Source organism: Adelges cooleyi, unplaced genomic scaffold (assembly GCF_023614345.1).
Source record: "Adelges cooleyi isolate 19-005CV unplaced genomic scaffold, UGA_ACOO_1.1 ACOO_flye_CR_arks_rails_tigmint_CR_PRNA_651, whole genome shotgun sequence".
Lineage (NCBI taxonomy): Eukaryota > Metazoa > Arthropoda > Insecta > Hemiptera > Adelgidae > Adelges > Adelges cooleyi.
This window is the reverse complement of record NW_026096352.1, coordinates 2,042,208-2,067,325: the sequence shown is the minus strand read 5'-3', so window position 1 is coordinate 2,067,325 and position 25,118 is coordinate 2,042,208. Positions and strand designations below refer to the sequence as shown.

The window sequence follows — 25,118 nt, the reverse complement described above, 5'->3', positions numbered from 1 at the left end:
TTTGTCCTGATAAATATTATATAAGCAAGTATTAACAAAATAAAGAATACATTTTAAGGTACATGCAAAATTAAGTATAATATAAAATTTGAACTAAAAAAATTGTTCTAAAAAATAAATCGTATAAAGATTCATAAAGCACATAAAAATAATTGTACCTAAATGCGTATAAAAATATTTGTTAGAAAAACTCAAAATCGCAAATTTAATTGAATAGTATTACAATAAAAAAAGGGCCAATAATTATTATTATGTCTAACTATCCGCCAATATTAAGGATTTGATATCATTCTTATTGAAGTACAAGTCAACTTGGTGGCCTAGGTCGTAGTCATGTTTAACAATAACCATCGTAAATTTGGTCCGACCATTGTCGCACAAATTTTGAAACTTTGTTAAGGAACATTTGTGCTCATTCAAATTCAGCGAACAATCAACAAACATAGTTTTTGCGTTAACAATATTTTTGGGAACCGCATACAGCTTATTCACTATGACAAATTCCATCGCCTCGTCCACAAGTTGCACATTATGGCCACCACCGTCAGACGGGGACCTATCGTCTACGTACTTGACCCGTTTGTACTGTCCTCCACTAACCTGGGCTACGTATATTTGATCGATTTTCGCTTTAGTGGCTGGCACAAACTTTTTTAAATTGTTCAACACGTTGGCCACTTTTACTCGATCCGGCGTGATCAACTGTGCCACAAACATATGAAGACTGCTCGGATTGTGCACGGTGACCAGTAAAGGACTGATAATAGTGGACATGCTCAAATTGTTGACGCGCAAGTCAACAAGAGCTACTTGAGCGAATGACTCTGTCAACAAGTGCACTGTTATTGTGTTCGGTGGGTTTACATTGGTGGACATTTCGTCAATAAATCCAAGGTTAACACTATCCACGTACGGTTCCTGTATGGGTTTTTGTAACTTTAGTGAGCAGAGTACAATAGCCTGCGCCATAGTTTTTAAACGGTCGTTGGGCTTGAATATGTCGGAACACACTTCATAAGTCCCGTAGTCCACTAGGAAACACCTATATTCTCCCGGTCTGTCTTTAAATCTGTTCAAAACTCTTGCACGGTACCATTTCTCGTCAAGAGCCAAAGGACTTTTGACAATCACTAGCTGTCCCACGGTAGGATTCTGCACCTGCACCGGATCCGTTGCTATAGTCTTGCTGATCTCCTCTTCTATCGAGCGTTTCATTTCCACCTCATACGCCGTTTCCAGGTAGAAAAGCTGGTACGAGTAGATTGGACCGACGGACACCAACGGTGAGCCATCCAATGAACGCTTGTTCAACTCGGCGCGGTTGGCTTTCTCGATCAGATCGTCTCGGTCAGGTAACAGCCCGTACCAGAGCAAATTGTTTACCATAGTCAACAAGTCCTTACCTCCACATGATAGCGACACAGAGTATGGCTTGGTCTTAGAGAAGAATTTGACTGTCAATACTTCAGTATTTAAATATTTGACAAACAATTTTATCAAATTAAGACTAGATAGTTCATTGCTGTCTTCACTCTGTAAATCTTTCAAGCAGCACTCGTGGATCAAAGGTGGAATTTTCTTTAGACGGTCAGGCAATCTCTTAAAACCTCTAACTAATTGTTCATCTATTGACAAGATCGTAAAGTTGTAATAATCAATAAAATCAACAGCGACTTCTTCTGGTTCCATTCTTGAACACATCATACGAGAGCACAACGCACGACTCCACAAGCCGGTTTCTTCATTGAACACACCCACGACTTCCTCTAACAACCAAGTATCATCAATTTGATCTGACTTAGGCAATGCTTCTATGAAATCGGAAAACCATCGCAAGAGTACCTCATCCTCATTATTCTGGATGTAAAAACTATCAAGTGAATCGAAGCTCACCATAGTCACAGTCCATGTTTTATTCACGGTCGGTTTAGTTGGTTTAGCTGGCGGAAGAAAAGAGTTCCGACTACTATTCTTCATCTTAATGAGCTTGTCGGGTGGGCTCGATTTGCCCAACTGGTCGTTCCCAGACGACGCAAAAACTATTTCGCCGTCGCCATTGACTGACCGGGGATGTAACGCTACTTCGACGGGCACGCGTTTGCGGTCCACAAATTGACAAGTCACCACGTCCGACAACTTTAGGGATTGGATGTCAACAGTGGACGACGCGTTCCACCGGCACCGTGTCGCACAGTTAGGTGTCGATTCTAACGAGCTGGTTAATTTCCTGGGCTGTTTGGTTACATCAAACACTTTTCCGGTGTCCACACACAACGCCCTATCTCGATATCTGATTAATGCCCGACGCCACACGCCGTCTTCGTCATCGTATGCTCCACAAAGGCATCCGTCTTGCCGTTCCGCCGGCATAGCATCATCAATCATTTTGTTTAGCGCATCCGCCAAGGTACTTCTGATGTTAAAATAAGGTTCGGTCACGAGCCAACAGTCTAGACCATAGCAGTGCGCTACAATGGCTTCACAATCGTCCTGCCATATTTTCGGCCCTTGCAATGTCTGGTCGTCAAATTTCGAAGATAATGGGCCTTGATCCGGAAAAAACGCATTCGCCTTACCGTCATGGCCTACCATAAACCAAACTGTACAATATTGGCCGACATACGGCATGATTGAATTAATCTTAGCCTGTATGGCGCAACCCGGATACATAGACATTTTTGTCGGTTTCAGATCAGAATTCTGTTGATGTTCCAATGTAACACCATAATCTATGTCACGCAAAATGACCTGATCCGACGAAAACTGTTCAAGAACTACTCTAGTGTCGTTGGTAACGCACACCCTGCCAATGTCAAGTATGGCCAAACCGGGCATTATACTGTTCGGAATCCGGCAAACTAGTTGTTCAATTTCGTTGAATCTGTCTACCCTTTGCATGAACACCGTGTCTTCTTCGATATGACTCACAAGGACTTTTTCAAAATGACGCAACACAGGTTGGGGGAAATATTGATTTCCATTGTAACTTCCTACATGTATGAGTAATCTGAAAAAAAATTACATTTTTAAAATACAAACCTAAATATATCTGCTTTAAAAAAGTTAATCATTTATAATTGTAAGGAGCGTTAGATGACTTATTAGCATTGACATAATGGCATGTACAGATTGGTTTAATAAAGATTATTATATGTATGTTTAAATTTTATTACAAGCTGAGTACGATATAAAACAATCAATATTTACTGTACAAAAAAAAAGTGTGTGTGTGTGTGTGTACGCTTACTTTTCTCCACAACCAGTCGGGTTTGTCGTGGTAGATGGCCCTTGGCAGTAAGAGAGTTCGGGAGGGATGGCAGTTCGTGGTTGGAAGTAAGGGCGAAAGTATTAGTTTTAGAATATTCTAGAAACACGTTGTTCAAGAATAGAATGTTCGAAAATCGGTATTAATAAATACCGTGTTCTAGAAATGTTTATTATCGAAGCCTGAAAGTACATATACCTAAGGCTAAGTTCGACGCGACTTGTTTATCAGTAGCTGTTTTATTGTATCGTGTACTTCCGATTTCGCAGTTAATTCAGTTCAAGTAAGTATGGAATTTTATTTTTTTATTACAGCTCTAGTTTCAGTATTTTTAAATCTAGAGCAACCATTATTGCACCGTTAAATATGAAGTATTAGAGCCATTCACCCCATCCCACCTTACCACCAATTTTCAAAAATCCGTAGCTTTTAGAGATTTTAATATAGAACAACCATTCTTTCACTGTTAGATAGGACTCGATGAGGACTACCACCCCATATCAACCCCATCCAAAAAACTACCTCCTAGAACGAATTGTCCTTCGACCGAATAGTCATTCAGTTATAAACGATTACAATTTCCCTTGGTTGGCCTACGGTATGACCATCAATAAAGCGCAAGACCAAATACTCCGATATTGTAGTGTCAACTTGAGAGAAGCATGTTTTTCTCGCGGCCAATTTTGCGTCACGTGTTCACGAGTTGAATCGCCTAAACACTTATTCATTTACTGATTTACAGCCGGAACAAAAAAACTGATTATAGTATATAAGCAAGTTTTGTAAACAAATTTTAAATACAGATTGTTATATAAAAAAATTAAAAAATAAGATACTGAATGTGAATAATAAATATTTATAGCCCACATAGACTAGCCATGTAATAGAATTGACCCATTTTCCACTTTGACCGTAACACATATATATAAAATCCGAATACCACTCACTCACTCACTGATCCCTACTTCTAAAAAACCGGCAAAACGTATGAACTTGAAATTTGGAATAGTGGTTCCCCTAATGCTCTAGACGCGCAATAAGAAAGGATTATTAAAATTCCCCCCTCTCCTAATGGTTGTCTCAAACACGAATTTCGTACTTGAAATACGAAAATTGTATAATAATCAATAACAACCAGAGTTTGTTTCTGGTTGCTATAACTATATACAACTATATAACAATAAAACTATCGCTTTTCTACAAGCTGCTCAGGGCTGCCAAAAAACGTTTCAATTTTCCCGTTTATCAGGCGAAGTAGGGGAATTATTTCTTACCTACACTACTTTCTTCAAAAAGTATGCGGATACGACCATTAAATACAATACAAATTAATAATTTTAGACCACCTGAGTACACAACGGTTTTCCAGCGAATAATACATAGTATTAAAAATGATAACAGTAATTTTACTTACGATCCGTCATTCTTCTGTGAAATTGCTTTGACAATATAGATGGTTTTTTTCTTTGGCACAAAAACAGTATCAGCTTCACATTTCACACATTTACGACAACATTTTAATAAATAATCACTGATTGGTTTGATCTACACAAAGAATATTTTACTATTAATTACTGTAAAACCCAAATATCTGGGTATCTAAAAAAATTATTACTTACTTCTTTGAAACTGACTTTAACTTCATTCCCATAATCAATTAATAATACAGTGACCGAGTTGCAGCTTCTATGTTTTATTAGTGCCCTAAACCATTTGTTGTCATGATTGGCTATGCAATAAATCTGATCAGATGAAAGTCTGACTGGAGCCTGTAAAAAAATGGGAAGTTGTAGCAATAAAAATTTGCAATTAATAATTAATGGGTAATAAAATCGATTAAAAATAGTATAAATGGTAGTAATATAGTATATAAAGGACAAATGGATTTGACACTTCTTATTTTGATTTCATATTAGTTTTACAAGGTAAAATTGAAAAATGCCGATAAAATAGCATTGCCTATCTTTAGTAAATTTAAATATGTAAAGTTCTAAAATTATACATTTATTTTAACTTATTTAGACATTTTTGATTAGAAGGTATTTGTCATTGAAAAATCCCGAGTTTTATGTTAATTCAATTTTTGTTCTAAATAGTCAATACTTGATACTGTGATAATTTCAATAATTATAAAACCAATTTACCTTTAAAATAAATCTTAATAACTAGCCTAAGCCCTAATAATATACAAATTAGTTGAATAATTATACAAATGTATATCTTTTAAATACATAATAAAAATTCTGAAAGCCATGTAAATATATATAAATAAACAAATTCATAAAAAAAAGCGGAATTATCATATAAATGAATTACAGTATGACAGTTAAAATAATAAAAAATTAAACAATAATAATATTAGGTATATAAATTTTTAATGTAAAAAAAACGTTGAAGTTGACCAAATGTATTTGTGAACGTATCATAAAACAATATTGTATTTTATTAAACACAATTATTTTTAATTTATTATAAGAAAGATAATTTAGTTATATGAATTATTACATTATTAGCATATTCTTCAATTTCTTGTTCGAGTACATCTAAACTGTAAGGCTCAGGTTGAACATAAACTGTTTTCTCTTTAAACGGAGAAATATAAGCTAAAAAGGTTTGCCCAATCAATAATTCACAGTCATATGGATATTCAGCTGTAATATAATTAACATTGTAACAAATATTTTTTTCTATTTTTCATCACCAAAAATATTTTAAATTTGTTATATATTGTCAGAATAACCACACTTACTGGTGCTGCCATTCATAATAGCTGATAACCGCTGACCAATACCACATTCTAATATTGAAGTGACCAAGTCTTTTTCATTGACCATTGTAAACATACTAACAATATGTATTTCCGAATTCATAATTTCAGTCGTCTCACATAAGTATACTTCACCGATTCTAAAATGTACAGAAATCTCTTCATATTTTCCCATCCGAGGATAAGGTAGCCATAAATCAAATAGCACACACTTTAATGGTGCATGTACAGGGTAAGTACTGTCACTGAAATCCATACGGTAAAACATCCAATCAGAAGCTTGCAACTTTTTTTTTTTACTTTTATCAATAAAACACACTTCTAATTCTGAAAAAATAAATAATACAAATTCAATGTAACTAGATATACATTTAGTATAACTAGATGATTCACTTTGATGATTAGTGTCTATTCCTATTCTAAAACAAATTTAATGATTGTGTGATCTTATTAATTTGTACTATGATTACCTTTGAAATTTGAGTTTATATGTAAAATTTGCACTCTATAAACTGTGACTCTCGTACCACAGCCTAATGACTTTGCTATAATATACTCTTGAAGTTGAAGATCTTTAACATTCAAAACTTCCCGATTTTCTAAAGAACACTTTATATTTTCCATAAAAGCATCAAATTTGATTGTGTTACGTTTTACAGTAAAATCAAATGGTGAATTATAAGATTCTAACATAACCAATTCTTTTTTATTCAGATCTAGCCGGTCCAATTTTAGCTAAAAACAAAAAGTCATAAATTATTAAATTTAAATAATACAATTTACCATATAGAAAAATGTAATTAACCATGATGTGATGGTTTTTTGACGAATTCGTTTTCGGGACGGATCTTCAGTGTGTTACTATAGAGAATAACAGTAAGTAATAAATCTACAAATTTTTAACTTGAATCTTATGTTAGACGATTAACATATGGATACATATTTTGCGATACAAATTTTAATTTTCAAAACCCTAACCCTTCACATAAACAGCCCTTGTATGTATGGCAGGCAAGACTATTTTCCATTATTTAAAAATCAAAGCTGATACTTCTAGTTTCAAGGCTTATATCACAATTAGTGGCTCAACCAGAGGAGGGTAAAGTTATCTTTTTTATCAAAAATGAATTTTAAAAGTATTTATTAGAGGACGACAAGTGTCCGGGTGTTAAAGTCTGCAGTGCCTTAGCTCTCACTATCACCGGTTCAACACTCAATCAAGACATTCTCTCTCTCTGGGAAAATTACTGTTTAGGGAGAGAAACTACCGTCCTCCTCAAGGCTAACCAAACTAAGCCTTAAGGGCTACTTCCTATCTAGAGAGCCATATCAGTAATAACAATAATAGTATTAAATGTACAAAAATTGGTTTTATAATTTTGTTTATAACTATTTCTTCTAAAATAAAAAATTCCTGGTTACCACACTGACTATTTTCATCAATATTTTCTATAAAAAATGTTTACAGATATATCTCCGTAACTAGAAAAAATGTAACTAAACACTATATAAATAGTACATTCAGTTCGTGTTTTGCTATCGCCCGAGCAACACGTGTTTTACCACAGTACACTATCGCGTGTTTTTATAAGCTGCCGATAGCACTCAAGGCCAACAAGCACAGGTAATATGCAATATTTCCTATATATACATTACCCCACATAACAATAATGAACAATACACACTCGATCTCCGCGAGCAATAAAAAAAATCCCAACAAAATTACTATCACAAACCCTACTACCTCAAAACTTACAAGCAAAGTAACAATTAATAAACCCGATAAAAACTTATCCAACATAAACAACACCTCAAAAACCACAAGCCTTAATTAATCTAAAATCAAAACTTTTGCTGAAACCGTCAACAACAACAATAGAACAAACTTCCCTAAAAAAAACCAAGCTATAATATTCGATATTATAAATGAAGAAATCCTCCATAAGGAGTATATCTTTGAAATAGGGAAATTAACAGAACTTAAAAATATTATTTTTGTCTCTAAAATTTCAAAAAAACGCTTTTGCATCTTTCTCTTGTCAAAAGAGTTAGCTGATAACTGTAGTATACTAGTCGCAGGTGAAAACATCAAAATTAGGAAACTGTACAACCCCGATAAAGGAATCATATTAGCTAATGTTTACCCAAATATTCCAAAATGACGTAATTTTAGAATCTCTCAAAGAATTTAATACCAAGCCAACAAGCCAAATATCTTTTCTACGTGCCGGTATATCAGTAGAAGGCTTTGATTACATTCTAAGCTTTCGAAGACAAATGTACATATCAGCTGAAGATGAAGACAAGATACCAGCCTCTATACTTATTCATTTTGAAAATTTCAACTACCGCATTTTCCTAACCAACGACCAAATAACGTGTTTTTTGTGCAAACAAATAGGACACACGTCTAAACTCCAGGGCCGGTGCTAAGAAATATGAAAGGGGGAATGTCAAAATGAAGATGCCGACTAAAATATTTGAGTACTTTCGTAAATATTTTATAACATTTTACAACACAAGTCACAATTTTTTGCTAAAATTAATGGGAATTAATAATTGTTGAAAATTATTTTTTTTTTAACTTTGAATTATTATTTTTTTAAGTATAAATAATACAAACAAATTTAGATAATAAAAAAACCATCAAAAGTTTAACTTTAATATGCCGTTTTTTTTAATGCGGGCTATTTCCTTGTTATTTCTTCCAAATCAATTATATCGAAAATATCTCTGGTGGAGTTTAAAATCGCGGGAGTCATTTTTTATTATTTTTTAAAGGATAAGAAGAAGAAAAATGATAATAATGTGATATTGTGACTTGATTTTTTTGATTTTTAAAATGTTTTTGGAGCATAGAAATATTTTAGGCAGCTAACAAATGTATTTATTACTACATTTTCAGTTCTCAGTCACCAATACTAAAACAATTTGAGCCCTACTTTAAAAGCATTATTTTAAAAATGTTTGAATTTATTTAACATAATTATAACGTATTGCAGTTGAAACTGCAATTTAACCGAGATATAATCCAAATAGCCTTATTTTAAATAATTTTATAAAAAAATAATGAAATTGTATTCAAAATTATTATTAAAACCGTTGAAATAAAAACAAAAGTGTATTTTTTTATAAATTATTATCTAAAAACAATTTTATTTTTATTTTAGTTAGGTACACTATTTAAAAATAATGGTCATGTCTGCTCCCTGCTCGCTATATATATATAGTATAGTAGGATATTATAGTAGGTAATATCCCACCGCAACGATAGTAATAAAGAAGAAACAAGACATAGTGAAGTAGTACCAAGGAACTCTCATAGGCCTTAAAAATCTGGCTTAATGATTTATTCTAAATACGTATCCATCTCATACCTTTTGTTCAAAATTTACTCGGGCAGGCTCAAAAGGATTGTTAGCAGCTCCTTGGTGTTTCATATTCATTCTCTAACCATATATATATATATTAGATTACACACATTAATAACCAATACTTATTATTTTACACGCGCACACAGGACAAGCAAAAATAACCAATTCAAAGACATCATTGAAAATGCACAAAACAACCAAGATCCCGAAAACATAATAGAACAACACAACGTCTCGATAATAACAATAGTCAATTTATTAGAAACAGTAAGACCTTTGCTCCAAACTAACATTATTAAAAACAGAATGACACTACTTAAAAATACTCTCCTCCAAAAATGTATGGAACATACTGACAACAATTAATAACAAAATATCAACAAAAAGTTATTTAATAGTGTAAATAAGTACCCACACTGCTACCTCAAAGATTAACATTCTCCAATGGAATTTGAACAGTTTTAATAAAAGACTTAACGAACTACATATCTTAATAAATAAAGAAAACCCCTCATTAATTTTCCTACAAGAAACCAACTTCACTTCAAATAATGTGGGACATCTAAAGGGCTATCAAACTTCCACAAAAAACAGAACACAGCATAATAAGCCAGTGGAGGGGTAGTCATCTACTCTGACACTGGATACCCCGCCGAAGATATCCAAATTGTTTCTACTCTCGAGGTTCAAGCCATCACTCTCAAAGCGAAAGAAAATATAACCATTTGTAATCTATATCTACCTAATCAAACACTTATACAACAAAACGACATCCAAAACATTATAAATCAATTACCAACTCCTTTTATAATACTCGGCGATTTCAATAGCCATAACACCATTTGGGGTTCGGCTAACACAGATCCCAGAGGCAAAATGTTCAAGGGAATTTTGGATGGATCAAACATAGTATTATTAAACAACGGCGAACCGACTAATTTCTCATCATCTACAGGCAACACATCTGCAATAGACCTTACATCAGCATCGCCATCTATTGCGCCAAATTTTGAATGATCTGTGATTCCAGCGATTTACAGTAGCGATCACTGGCCGATCATAATCAAAATAAATTACAGGGACACGAACCTCACACACAATATACAGCACAAATGGAACCTCAAAAACCCAAAATGGAAGCTATACACTGAACAAATTGAATGTGAAATGGAAAGAATTAACCCTGATAAAATAAACAACCAAGAAACAGACAAATTATTAGAAACAGTAGAGAATCTTATCATTGTCAACGCAGTTGAAATTATAGGCAAAATCAATTTTTCTTGTAAAAGACCTCTTGTACCATAAATGTGAAGTTGCTATTAAAAACAAAAAAAAAAGCTTACAGATTAAAAAAAACCAAAAACCCACTAGATTTAATCGAGTTCAAAAAATGCAGAGCAATAGCCAAAATTGTCAATAATAATAGCAAAAAAATAGCATAGCAATCCTTCTCAAAAACACTAACTAGAAATACCCCTACATCTGAAGTCTGGAAGAAGATTAAGGCCATTAAAAACATAACCACCAACAAAAAAATTTAAATTTTACAAACTAAAACTCTCAACATAACAACTCCTTTCGAAATAGCCAACGAATTGGGTAAATCTTTCGAAACAAACAGTAATGACTCATCACAAGATGAACAATTCCTAAACTACAAAAATCAACACGAAAACTTTGAATATTTTAATAGGCCCCAACTTTCAACTTGCCAAGAATATGATGCCTCAATATTAAATGATGACATTACCATGGCAGAACTATTGCAAGCTTTAAATGAATCAAAAAGCAAAAGCAGCGGTCCAGACAACATTCCAGTTGACTTCATCAGACACCTACCCTCGATAGGACTCAATTTAATACTAACATTGTACAACAAGATTTTTAAAAACAATAGCTTTCCAAAAAGGTGGAAAGAAGCCATTGTGATCCCAATACCCAAAGCAAACACCAGCGTACACTCTACGGAGGGTTATCGTCCCATTTCACTATTATGTGCCATTAGTAAAATATTAGAAAAAATAATAAATAATCGTTTAATTTGTACCTAGAAAAAAAATCTAATAAATGAAGCACAATCAGAGTTCAGAAAAAAAAAGATGTACCTATGACAATTTAACAAATATAGAAACAGAAATTTGTGACGCTTTTATATCTAAACAAAAAATGTTATTGGTGTGTCTTGACATTCGTAAAGCATATGACACAGTTTGGCGATTCAAGGTATTGAAAACATTATATAAATGGGGCATTAATGGTAATATACATCAATATCTACATCATTTTCTAACAGACAGAAGTTTTAAAGTTAAGGCCAATGACACACTTTCAAACACATTCAAATTGGAAAATGGAATAGTCCAGGGATCACCTATAAGTGTTACTCTCTTCTTAGTCGCCATGAATAAAGTACCTAAATTAATAAACCTTCCAGTTAAAGTTAATCTTTTTGCAGATGACATAAACATTTTAATCAAAGGAAAAAATCTCTACTCATTAAAAAAAAAATATTCAAAACAACATCGACGTACTGTACAAATGGAGCCAAAAAACGGATTATCTTTCTCACCCAACAAATCTAAATGTATAATGTTTACTAAAAACAATAAGGCAGAAACCCAATCTATCATCAAACTAGGAGACAGCCCTATACTAAACGTAAAATCAGTGAGAATATTAGGACTTACCTTTGATTCCAGATTAAACTGAAACAAATTTCAACAATTAAACAAGATGCAGCAAAAGCAACAAATATTATCAAAGTCTTGGCAAATAATAAATGGGGAGCGGAAAAAATAATTTTGCTGAACGCATACAGGGCACTCATCAGATCAAAGATTGATTACGGAGCAATAGTCTATGGCAGCGCCAAGAAAGCAATACTTGATAAATTGGAACCAATACAAAACAATAATCATCGGCTCATCACAGGCGCCCTCAGGAGCTCATCTATCAAAAGTCTACTCTGTATTTCCGGAGAAATATCTCTGTTAAAAATATGAAATATCCTAGAGCTCAAGTATTCTAGCGACTAAGAATAGCGACGAACCCCAAAAACCCCACGTACAATTACTTATTTCACAAAAGATACAATAATGCATATGAAACCACTCCTACTTTTGAAATACCTTTAGGCAGAAGGGTAAGCACATACTACGAATCAAATAACATCAGTCCCGAAGACATAATCAGAGACACAATGCCAAACTTTCCACCATGGAGAAATATGAAAACAACTATTAATCTACAACTAACAGACCATAAAAAAACAACACTATGAGTTCAGTCTACCAGTGCCTTTTCAAAGAAATAATGCAAGCACAAGAAGAAACATTTATTTATACGGATGCTTCCAAAACCCAGGCCAACGTCGGCCTAGCCATAGTAGTAGGCAATGAAGTACTTAAGTACAAGATACCTCAAACCAACAGCATATTCACAGCTGAAGCCCTGGCTATAAAAAAAGCTATAGAATTGGCAATTAACATGAATGGTCATTAGTTCAATATATTAACAGACTCTTTGAGTGCACTAATCTCTATCAAAAACAATCATAATAGTAATGAAATCACCAATAATATTAAAAACTTATTATTTGAGACCAATAAACAAATAAACTTAACTTGGATTCCAGGACACACAGGAATAATAGGCAATGAAAAAGCAGACACTGCAGCAAAAGAAACAGAAAAAGACCTAACTACTGAATTCCTCAAAATATACAACTCAAATGACCTCAGCAACGAAATAAAATCAAAAATAATATTAAAATGGCAATCTGAATGGAACCTACATAATCTTCTTTTTCTAATACCATTTTCTTATACCATAAGGGTTGGTCAGCCAAATCAGCTTTCACAACATATCTCCTCTTCCATCAAAAACAATTTATTGTTCACTTAACCCTTCACTGCATGAATTTTTTTTTTAACCATATTCTATAAATGTACTTAATACTACTTGAAAAAATTTTAATTAACTCTTTTTTAGTTTTGGTTTCATGGAAAACGCTTATTAAAGAATTTGGAACATTATGGAACATTGTGCATGCAAAGATGTATAGCATGAGCAGATATAAACAATAAATACAATTGTTCCATATATGGAACATTATGCAGTGAAGGGTTAACACAATTTATATAGTAGCATATAGTTTAAATAAACTCGTGATAGTTTTTTAAAAATTACTTGGATATTGGTTTTTTTAATTTCTTCCATTATGTTCGCCGTTTGATATACCTAATGATGATACAGTCCTAGTACATAATAAGACGTCCGTGGTCGGTGATTTAGTATAGTGGAGAACTTGCCGCTTGGATAAATATTTGTGAAATGTGGTGAAGTAACAAACAAGAGTACTTTGTCAATTAAATTACTTGAATTTACAGTTATAAACAGATTTCTAAGCCCGTGGCCTGACCGCCAGCGTCTGCCAAGATAAATATCTGTATTAACCTTTGGAGCCTGAACCCTGTAGGTAAGGTGGTGGCATAGTAAACTATAAAAGTATAGGGTCTTTTTTTTAAATCCATAGGGTTAAGTGTTAACATCTGTTAACAATTAACCAAAATATGTACACAGAGACAGACTACATAAGGAAATGTTCATTTAATCTGTGATATGTATTATAAACCTACAGAGTACAGGCTACTATAAATTTAATCTATTATCTGTGTAGGTATGTATGAAGGTGTGTTAATGGGGCGCCGGCAGGATGCAACCGCCGCGCACTCTAGTGGTGAAATTTGTATGCAGTGCTTAGCATGACGGCTTGATAATACTGAAGCTTTGACACCTTATCTCTAGCGTTCATTGTCATTACATATTTGATATTATTAAAAAAATTGACTTTATAGAATTATCGTTGAAAATGTTTGTACTTTATAATACCGACTACCGACATTAACAAGGAAATGCAATAATTATTAAAAATTACAATGATAATAACTTAAAATTGTAGAGTTGAATAAGTAGAAAAATGTTACGCGTAGATCAATCTTATAATCCTGCAGAACAGGTGAATGCGATATAGATTTGTATAGATGCAAATTTTTGTTGTTATAAACATATTATACAAAATACGAAAGATACATCTGAACTTATATGCAATTTTTAGGTGACCAACATATTAAATGAAGCTGCTGTAGCTGCGGATGACAAAAAACTTGAACTGTTGTTCAAAGCAAAGGAAATAATAGTGTACCAAGAACCAAAATTATTGCCACAATTTATTGATGATGTTATTGCTTACCAAAACAATCACAGTACACCAGTTCGAAAATTCGTTGTGGGCTTTATTGAAGAATGCTGGTATTTTTTGTTTTTATTTTAGTTAACTGTTTTTTATTAATTCTTTTCTTCTCTTCTAGTAATAAAGAAAAATCTAACGTATGTATTACTTTACCAAATTTACTCGTTCTACTGAAGGATCGTTCTCATATTGTCCAGAAAAGAGTAATTCAAGCCGCTTGTGTTGTTTATCGCACTGGTCTACAATGGATATCAATGACAGATTTGCCTAGTTCTGATATAGCCAATGTTTGGCAAGATCTATCTAACTTGAAATCTTATGCTATTAATATGGTCGACAATGATAATGAAGGGTAAAATTACTTATGTTGCTTATTTTCTGTTGTTGCTTCAAATAATAAATTATTATATACCTGTATATTTATTAAAACAAATATTTTTGTACTTGATTTTACTATATCTAATACAAAATCATAGTTGAGTGTAATATTTTTAATTGCAGCATCCGCACACAAGTAATTAAATTCATGGAAATGGTTATCCTAGTACAAACCTACAAATGTGAAGGAGGTGTTGATATAAAACACGATATGTCATTAGAAGACATACCTTTAACTCTTAAAGTTACACGAAGAAGAAGACTCGAGGATGAAGCCAAGTACCTATATTTATTTATTGTTTATTTGTTATTTATCTGTTTATTTGATGTTTTTATTTTTTTTTTTAAGAGTGGTATTTGACCTTCTTTCACGATTTGTTCATTCTGGTAATGTTTGTTGCGCCAACTTAATTACCTGTATGAGATCATTAATAGTGATAGCAAAATTACGTGTTTCATTCATTGGAAAAGTATTAGTGGTGTTAGAAACTCTACCTAGTAAGTGTTATAATATATTCTAGTTAGGTGCAGGCACGTGGCCGAGTGAGATAAGGCAACAGTGTACCAATGCACAGTCACCAGTTTAAATCTCAGGCACTGCCAGTATGTTCCTTTGAGCGGGTAACTGTCTATGGGAAGAAATGGCTACCTGCACCTCTCTCTTGGGCCAACTTAAAAGTTTGGCAGCCAGCTATAATCCAAAGATTGTCAAACCTATAGAACCGTCTAAGTTTTGATCAGTAGGAATACCGGACATAAAAATGTGAAAAAAAACATGTATAGGACAAGTTTTTTTTCTTGACATTTTATGGTTCTATGAGTTTTGGGTTTTTTTAGTTAATAATTGGAATAAAGTTATTTATATTGTATTAAAATCAATTTAGAAAACATGCCAAGTTCTTTAACTACAAGTCAATCAATTTCTGTGAACAAAAATTTAAAGCAACAGTTGTTGAGTTTATTACGAATTCCTGCTTCAACAGAACACCAACAAACTATTGGGAAAATTTTGTTGGATATTGGTGCTACTAACCAAGAAGTAAACTATTACTTGATTTTTTTTTAATAATTTTTTTCCCTTTAAGTAATGTAGTAACATTTTTTAATTACACTAAATGAACTAGCAGTTGGGCGCACCTTTAACTACTTTCCGCCAATCAGAATATAATTTTGTAAGAATTTCCTAAAAAAATCTAATTCTGATTGTTAAACTATGCCTTAGAGAGTAGATTCACCAACCTCTAGTTCATTTTGACTTATTAGTAACCCAATTTTATGGTTTTACATATATAGATTATTAAAGCTCTTCAAGTATTATCAAAAAATGAAGATAGTAAAAAATTACTACGCTCATTAAAACGCAAAAATGATGATAAAGAAGATCGTAAATTAGATAAAGAGGATATTCCAGATAAAAAAAGGTGTACTGAAAGTTTAGTAAAACTTGACCCAGAATTAGTTAAAACATGGATTCTCGAAAGATTTTCCTCACAAACTGTTGCTGAACTAGTTATGGCTTTCATGGTAAGTATTAAAATAATTTAATGTTATATGTTATTATTAAAATAAAACATTTTTTAATATGAGGTCTAAAATCACATTCTATAATATGTATAATATGTATCTTTTGTTTATTTTTAAAAAATATGGGTTTTTTTGCTGCAAAATGTATAGGATTTTGTATACACATATATTTATATTACCTTGATTAGTTGCAAAAAATTCTTCAGCTAAAGCATTTTTCAATTGGGATGAAAAGTAAAAAATCACTTGGTACCCAGTCAGAACTGTAAAGTAAATGTTTCAGAATATCCCATCTGAACAAGTTTAGAACATCAGTTTGCATAAAGAACTAAAGAAAAGGAATTTTAACGGAAAGTGTTTGCCTCCTCCATGACAATGCCCTTCTACACATCGCCTGGCCTATAATTGTCATGGCACCTAGGGATTTTCACCTTTTCTCTAAGTTGTTCATACACTCTTCTTCTTCACTAGCATTTACAACTCTATTTGAGTCTTTGCCGCCATCACTACATCCCTCCATCTCTCTTGATCTTGAACAGTTGCCTTCTATTCTTGCACTCCCGGAGCTTTAAAATACTCTTTTACTATGTCTAGCCACCTCTTCCTCGGTCTGCCTCGAGGTCTTTTCCATTCCATAACTGCTCTGATGATTTCTTCTCATAATGTTGCCCAACCACTGTATTCTTTGTATGTATCTATGTATGCCATCATATGCATTTTTAAAGTCCACAAATATATGTCAAAAATCTTAACGGTATTCATATTTTTTCTCAATAATTTTTCCAATTATCGAGAGTTGTTCCCTTTTTGACTTCCCTTTGCGTAAACCACATTGATATTCTCCTAAGCACTCTCCTGTCTGTAGTATTAACCGACTCTATAACACCTTAGAAAACACTCTATATGCTGTATTTAACAGGGATATACCTCTGTATATCCCTTCTTATGCAGAGGTATGATTATGGCTTCCTTCCAGCTGCTTGGCATCTGCTTTTTATGCAAGTCTTCTGACAGACTTTAAATATGAAGTACCGTAATTCTTTTTCACCATATTTTATCACCTCTGCTTGAATATTGTCTGACCCGGGTGCTTTCCGATTCTTGAGGTCGTTTATTGCTCTATGATTATAAAAACTCAATTTTTTAAAAATAAACGTCATTAATTTCTGAACAACTCTCGTAATAGATATTTTGATAATAAAAAACTGAAGTATTATTAAAAGTTTTGAGAACAAAAAATATTTAACTATGTATATTACTGTTTAATAAGATTAAATAAAATTATTATTTTTAGGTTAAATTACCATCAAAAATGCCATCTTCTTTTCAGTCAAATTATACTCCAATATCTGCTGCTGGTACTGATAGCCAGATTAAACATTTAGCTGAGATTTTGACTGCTCAGGTATGTTCCTCGAATGTTCCTATACCCGAGTTAAATACATGCAAACTACACGATACTGAAGCATCGGAGATTATTAAGGAAGGAATTATTAAAAATAATGATAATGAAGAAAATATGTTTTTGTCTATGCCTGCTGAATTAAATGTAAAAATGTATCGCATCGACTCCACTGAAGCGGAAAAACTCGCACATGACGCTTTATTAAGGATTTTGGGAACAGGCAAACTTGTAATGTCAAAAACATGTAAGGAGATACGCCTTAAAGCCATATCTCGAATGGCAGTCATGTGTAATGATGATTTTCGTAATAGTAAGTAAATTTGAATGAGAAAATTGGAAAAATACTTTAAGTATGGAAATTTGAACTTACAATTTTACAGCTATACTTGATTATATTGAACTGGATATGGCAAACAATTTAAATTTATGTTTATCGTGGTTGTACGAAGAGTACAGTATGAACCAAGGTTTCACTAAGCTACCTACAATGTTTAGAAATTCATTGTCATCTGAACAGAATTATAATACAGTTTTGTGTTCATTAATCAGAGCTGCTTTAAATATTGAAAACCTTAAAGAAAAAGAAGAGTAATCAAAATTAAATCTTCATTCCTTTTTATAAATATTTAATAATATATATTTGTTTTTAGTATTCTAACTGCTCTTTACATAGAAAGTCCAAATATCACTGATGATGCTGTTGACATTTTGAAAGATATATGTAGTAAACATACTTTTGGTCTTTATATCCTCAATGAACTAGTGACAAAAAGACCACCAAGACAACTAGTATATTTAAATGCTCTTCTATTTTACACATCACACAATGATATTGAAGTAATTATTTAAATTGTTTTTATTTTTGGTTTAACATTGAATTGAACTATACTAAGCTGAGTTTACTTTAATTTGGTTTCATTCCCTGTGGATAATTTATTATACTATTCTTAATTTTATCATTAACCATTTTTTGCAGTGGAAATCAATTCTGTGCTTGACGTATAAAACAAAAATTTTAAGAAAACTAATAACAGCTATTTTATTCTTTATAATTCATTTTCTTAATATGTATAGTATATTATTAATTGAAGGATACGTGTTCTGTTAAATTAGAAAAGCTCATGTTTTAGCCCTGCTAAAATGTATGAATGTGCTACGATGGGCGCAGTGCCTATTCACATTAATTTTCGATTAATTCGGTTTTAACTTATATTAATTGTATTTATTCATAGAGCTGCATAAGATAGTTTGGGCCAAACAAACTTTTGGTTGGTGAGTTCACCTCTTCTCTAATTTCTGGCATTTTTAATTTCCTACAAATTTTAGTTCTAATTGCTAGATGATGTCTAATGAGCAAAGTAACTAACCGCACGTTTGGTTTCGGCTCTGAAAATAATAAGTTTATAAAAAAAAAACTGGTTTGTATGGAAAACAAAATGTTTTGTTTCTAATTATTAAATTATAGCCAAGGGAGATAAATTGTTGTGCAGTTTAGAAAAAAATTACCAATTTCATTTAACACATGATTATCAAATTATTATTATTGTCACTAATAAAATAATTATGTAAAAAACTTAGTTCAAAATACGATCTTTGTGTCTTTACCCTTTGGTTCCTGACATCCTCGTACGAGGATTTAACTATTTAATATTAACAACGTACTATCATTATCAAAATTGTTTTTAAACATAAGTTCTTGTATAGATTGATTATAAAAAATCGACACAGCTATATTAATAATCAATGTCAGTCCGTTATTATAGTTTGTTTAGTATCATAGGTTTTCCTTATTTTCACTAATTTACAACGTCTTTGTTTTTGAAATTGTTTTAATTTAGTTATATATTTTTTTATAACCAGTAAAAGACTTTTTGTAATTTATGTAATTTTAGGTAAAATAAAAGTAATCATTTCTATGATATATTTATATTGACTTCGTTTCTTCCCGACATACTTGTTGAAGGATTTTAAATTTTGTAGTGTATAACTAAGCTAGAATTCTAAATTTACTTCTGAAACTTCGTAAATATATTTTTTAGTCCTATACAAATACGTAAAAAAAATTTTGAATTTTTTTCTGATAAAGGAACGATAAAAGGTTAAATAATCAATCGTATATAAATATTATATGTTTTTAGTTACGTCAAATTGCATTGAATTATACTAGCAAGCTTTACAAGAACAATGATCTTAAAAATATTATCGAAGAATATGCTACTTTTTATTTGGGTTTCCTAAGATTACCTCAACCACCAGATGTACTCTTTGGTCAAGAAAGTGGTCGTCTCATTAAATCTGAAATTTGGGACGATGACTCAACAACAGCGTGCTTATACCTATACTTTATGCTTACTGCAAATAACTATGAATTGATTCACGAGTAAATAATTTGCTATGTTAACATTTTATTGTTATCTAATAATCTAAATAAATTATTAGGTTAGCATCGGTGTTCGTTCATGCAAAAGGAGAAGTGAAACGTTCAATCATAAAACTTTTGCCACAGCCTATTCAAAATATGCCTATGAATTCGCCAGAAATGTTTAGACTCCTTGAAGACATTCCTAAAGGTGCTGAAACAATGGTACTTCGAGTATTACATATTGCTACTGAAAAAGGTAAGTCAATCAAATTATGATTTGCTTAAAGTTAATTAAAAATAAATATACTTTTAAATTTTAAGTCCCATTTTCGGAATTGATTTTTGAAATGGTAAATAAAGGCACAACATTTGAAGAATGAAAGTGTCAAACGTTCCAAGTGCCAAAGTATAAAAATTCAACTTTATAACTTGATTTGTATTTTATTCATTACCGGAAACACTTTAACATATTTTTGAGTTTTAAATATGATTGTTTTTTTTATAAATAACTATTCTTTACTTGAAAAATGTACAAAATTGTTTCCGGTAATGAATAAAATACAAATCAAATTATAAAGTACAATTTTTATACTTTGGCACTTGGAACGTTTGACACTTTGACTCTTCATTTGTTTTTCAATTATATAACAACTTGATACCTATGCCTTAAAACTCAACCTTATGACAATATGAGTTAATAGAAAAATGCCATAAATTATTTGTGTTGTATGTATCGTTTAGTATTATGTTCTATTAGAATTACATGATTAAGTACTAATATCCAATATTGAAATGACTTTGTTTTTATAAGTATAGACAACCAACAAGATAAAAAAAAAATTCAATATTAACAATTATTTTATCAGCTATTGATGACTGCTTTGACTCAAATAATTTTAATTAAGAGTATATAACTATTGCACTCGCTACAAAATTTCCAACTATTTAAAAAATGACACTACTTAGATTTGAACTTTGGATGGCAGTGTTTTTTTATGTTACCTACTTTCATTCAAATTCAAACACATCTTGTTAAAAAAAAATTAGAAATAATTTTATTAAAATTCAGTATATGTTATATTATGTGTTTAGTAATGTCTATTTTATTACCTATATGGTAAATTTTACTAAAGTAATTTTAACTGGAAATGAAAAATATGTAAGTGATAATTGTTTAAATTTAATCTAAAGTTATGTCATGTGATCCTGTGATTTTTATTTGTCAACTATTGTAAACCAGTTTATTACACGGGCAGCTAGTTTATTATAGGTGTTTTACCAATTTAGTTTTACATTCTCAATGAATTTAAGATGATTTGTTGTCCTCTTAACTGAAGTAAAGATATTTTAGATCTACTAAATGTCTGCTTATTTTATAGTGTACATAAACCAGGGTTTTAACTATGTTATAATAAAAAAATGTTACGAAAAGTCATAATTTTTTTGGTTATCGTACCATAATTCATTAGGTATAACATAATCATAACCCTGAGATGAAATATTATATTTCTTTTTAATCACAACTTTTAGTAGTAGAAAAATCTGTCATCTTATGTCATCAGTGGGTCGACTATTACTTGACTGTTCAAAACTAAGTTGCTAGACTTCTTTTTAAATGGATGAAGGAAATGACTTATTCCCTGATTTAGAAGATGATAGAAACTACTGCATTAACCGAGGTCCTTTAACCGTTTTAACGGTCATAAAAAAAGAATAACTAAATATTTTACATTCTTATATTTTGTGGTGTGTATTATTTTATTATTAATGTAGGCAAATTATCTATTTTAGAAATTCCTTCAATTGAATTAGTCTCCAAGGTGAAGAAATTATATGACAACCAGTTGGTGGAAGTACGGTTCTTAGTACCAATTATGTCCGGGTTAGACAAAAAATACATTTTAAATGTTTTGCCACAGTTGATAAAACTCAATCCAAATGTAGTAAAAGAGGTATTGAAAATGTTGAGTTTTATTTATTTATTTAATTAATTATTTATTTATTAACTACATATTTTTAAATTATTTGTTTCTTTTATTGAAGGTATTTAATAGAATATTGGGAATAAATACTTCAAATTCCAATACTAATCCTTCAGTGAGCCCTGCTGAACTGTTAATAGCATTGCACACAATGGACACAGATCCCAACGATCTCAAATTCATTATTAAAGGTAGGTATGATTATAAAATTAAGCTAATATACATGTCTTTGTATATTTCTGTTTTGTTATAGCTACATCGCTATGTTTTGCTGAAAAGTCCGTGTTTACACAAGAAGTTTTGGCAATTGTAATGCAGAATCTTATGGAAGTAAACCCTTTACCGACTTTATTGATGAGAACAGTTATACAGTCTCTATCTACTTACCCTCGATTAATTGGCTTTATAATGAATATACTTCAAAGGCTTATTTTAAAAAAAGTTTGGTATCAAAAAACCCAGTGGGAAGGATTTATTAAATGTTGTCAAAAAACCAAACCCAATAGTTTTCAAGTACTATTACAGTTGCCACCAGAACAACTTGAAAATGTACTAAGTACATGTCCAGAATTAAGACGGCCTATATTAGATCACGTTCTTAGCTTCACCGAAGTGCAAGTATGACAGTATATTAGTTTAGTATTTTAATTTGAAAATCACCCACTCTTTTTTTAATTTTATTTCAACCTTTTAAAAGCGTTCCCACATTCGCCAAGCAACAATGGATATAATATTTGGTAAAGGACTGGATGTACCACTGTATCAAGAGGTCAAGGTAAAACCAGAACCGGCTGATAAGTCATCTACGCAATCTGTTCATTTTATTACTCCTGCTACTTCCAATACTACTACTGCTAAGGTATGTAATATAAACAAAGTATTATTTTTTTAAAACAATAAGTGCTAATAAATAAAATAGTAAGTAGTGAAAAAAGAGTAATAAAATATTAATACAGTAAGTATAATTTTTAATCCTAATTCTAGTTGCAAATTCAGTGGCATTTATTGGTGATTTTCCAACACTACCTTTTATTACATACCTATATTGTTTTTAATAATATAAAATAATGAAATATTAAAAAAAAACCTCAACCACAAAAAATAATACACTTTAGCCTTTATGCAGCAATTTTACCTTCATCAGCACTAACAACAGACTCGGGTTTGTAGTATTTTGTATGGTTAGGTATGTTTTAAATATTTAATTATTTTATTTCTTTATTGTAATTAACCACAAGTGTTGCTTAAGTTTTTTCTAGATATTTTATTTTTGTTATGCTGTCATATTTATTGATTATTTGATATTAAAATTTTTATATTTTCCATAGAAACTACCACAAAAGCTAACATCGGAAACACTATCTAATTTGAGAGAAGAAGAACTTAGACCTCCAGGCGAAGGAGACGACGACCCAATGCAGGATATTTGATTTGAAAATTACACTAAATAGTTTTAGCACTTTCATCTGAAAAATTCGTTTTATTATACAATTATACAATGTAGTTCATAATTAAAAGCTTAAACATTTTGTTTATATATCAAGATTGTTTTTATACCTAAGACTTTATTTATTTATTATAAAGTATTATAATATTTAATATTATACTTTCAATAAAAATAACAATAATAAATCAATCTTTAATGTAGACAGTGAATTGTGAGCTTCTTGGTAAAGGAGGTAACATTAAGAAAAGCATAAAATTATCACGATCCCAATGTTGAAAATATAGTTAAGCAAACGGCGTTTTTCACCACGGGAAAATTTTTATTCGCCATCAACAAATGAATACCTAACCGCCTTTACACACTTCTTTGAAGAGTCCACAAATATAATAGCGTACGCTATAATGTATCTAAGCCGCTCATTTCTAAATTTTTTAAAAAAAAATTATTTTTTTGTACTTGTATTGACTATTTGTTTTAAATGTTGTGCGTCTTCTGAAAACCTAATAATATGGTATACATAGTAGATCACAGTACGTGAAGTTTTAAGAAAAACAAATCGGTTTACACTAAAGTTCCCGCATTGAATAATCCCAATAAAAACAATTTTCTATAGAATAGACTGAGACAGTCTGACAAAAAAAAAATAACAACCAATAAAGAATCCACAGACCACACTGCTGTAATACCTAAGATCATAAATCATACACATGTGTTGTAAATAATTTGATGTAGGTATATACTATGTTTTAAGTTCTAAATTAAGATTTTGCATATAAAAATGTCCTTATTTATTAAGGAGTAAAATAAACTCGAGCTTACAATTAGATTTAAATTAGGTAAATCTGGACTCTGTGATTATCTAAAAAGTTTAAAATTGTATAAAATTATCGTTTTAAAGTATATTTTTTTCTATTAATTAGTCTATCACGTTTTTACTTGACAAGGCGAGAAAGAAGGATATAGTTCTCTCATCAAATATTTTTTTATAATTTGTACTTAATTTATATTATGTCATAAATCCATAAACAGTAATCGTAGTATGAAGATATCTTATGAAAGAAAACCCAAAACAAGTTTGAAATTCCAGCTGTTTTATCTTTAACAATGTTAATATCTAGAATTTCTTCAGACAAAAAATAATTATCAGTTATCATGGAGAGTTTAACTGCTAAATTTGTATTTTAAAATCAAATAAATTCATATAAGTGTGGGAGTTCTATATTAGCCCATGTACGTTTAGTCCAGTAGTCTAGAATTTAAAAAATGTAGACTTGAATGGAAAATCGAATAAGTACTGTGGAGTTTTTAACGCATAGTGGTAGCTTATAAGTTTGATTAACTAGACAGCCACTTGTCGAAG

At 31.3% G+C, this 25,118-nt stretch overlaps 2 protein-coding genes across 5 annotated transcripts; one reads left to right on the top strand and one right to left on the bottom strand.

The window, feature by feature from the left end:
- Positions 1-12: 12 nt before the first annotated feature.
- LOC126844982 (uncharacterized) lies at positions 13-14,083 on the bottom strand. 4 transcript variants are annotated; one of them, XM_050583528.1, is made up of 8 exons: positions 13,598-14,083; positions 6,838-6,893; positions 6,503-6,767; positions 6,015-6,359; positions 5,771-5,916; positions 4,885-5,034; positions 4,680-4,810; positions 13-3,007 (listed from the first exon to the last, which is right to left on the bottom strand). In XM_050583528.1, the coding sequence occupies exons 2-8, from the start codon at positions 6,838-6,840 to the stop codon at positions 256-258; spliced, it is 3,792 nt and encodes a 1,263-aa protein (XP_050439485.1). In that variant the 5' UTR covers positions 6,841-6,893; positions 13,598-14,083; the 3' UTR covers positions 13-255. The 4 variants fall into 4 exon arrangements, with proteins under 4 accessions (XP_050439485.1, XP_050439487.1, XP_050439484.1 ...); XM_050583530.1 differs by lacking the exon at positions 6,838-6,893 and having other exon boundaries at positions 6,015-6,172; positions 6,245-6,359; XM_050583527.1 differs by lacking the exon at positions 6,838-6,893 and having other exon boundaries at positions 14-3,007.
- Positions 14,084-14,229: 146 nt separating this feature from the next.
- Positions 14,230-23,848, top strand: LOC126844983 (symplekin). Its single transcript, XM_050583532.1, has 17 exons — positions 14,230-14,426; positions 14,526-14,719; positions 14,779-15,012; positions 15,162-15,317; positions 15,388-15,536; positions 15,923-16,077; positions 16,332-16,562; positions 17,857-18,277; positions 18,348-18,555; positions 18,618-18,804; positions 20,106-20,347; positions 20,407-20,585; positions 22,121-22,281; positions 22,373-22,502; positions 22,565-22,929; positions 23,009-23,170; positions 23,640-23,848. The coding sequence occupies exons 1-17, from the start codon at positions 14,388-14,390 to the stop codon at positions 23,739-23,741; spliced, it is 3,315 nt and encodes a 1,104-aa protein (XP_050439489.1). The 5' UTR covers positions 14,230-14,387; the 3' UTR covers positions 23,742-23,848.
- Positions 23,849-25,118: the final 1,270 nt, after the last annotated feature.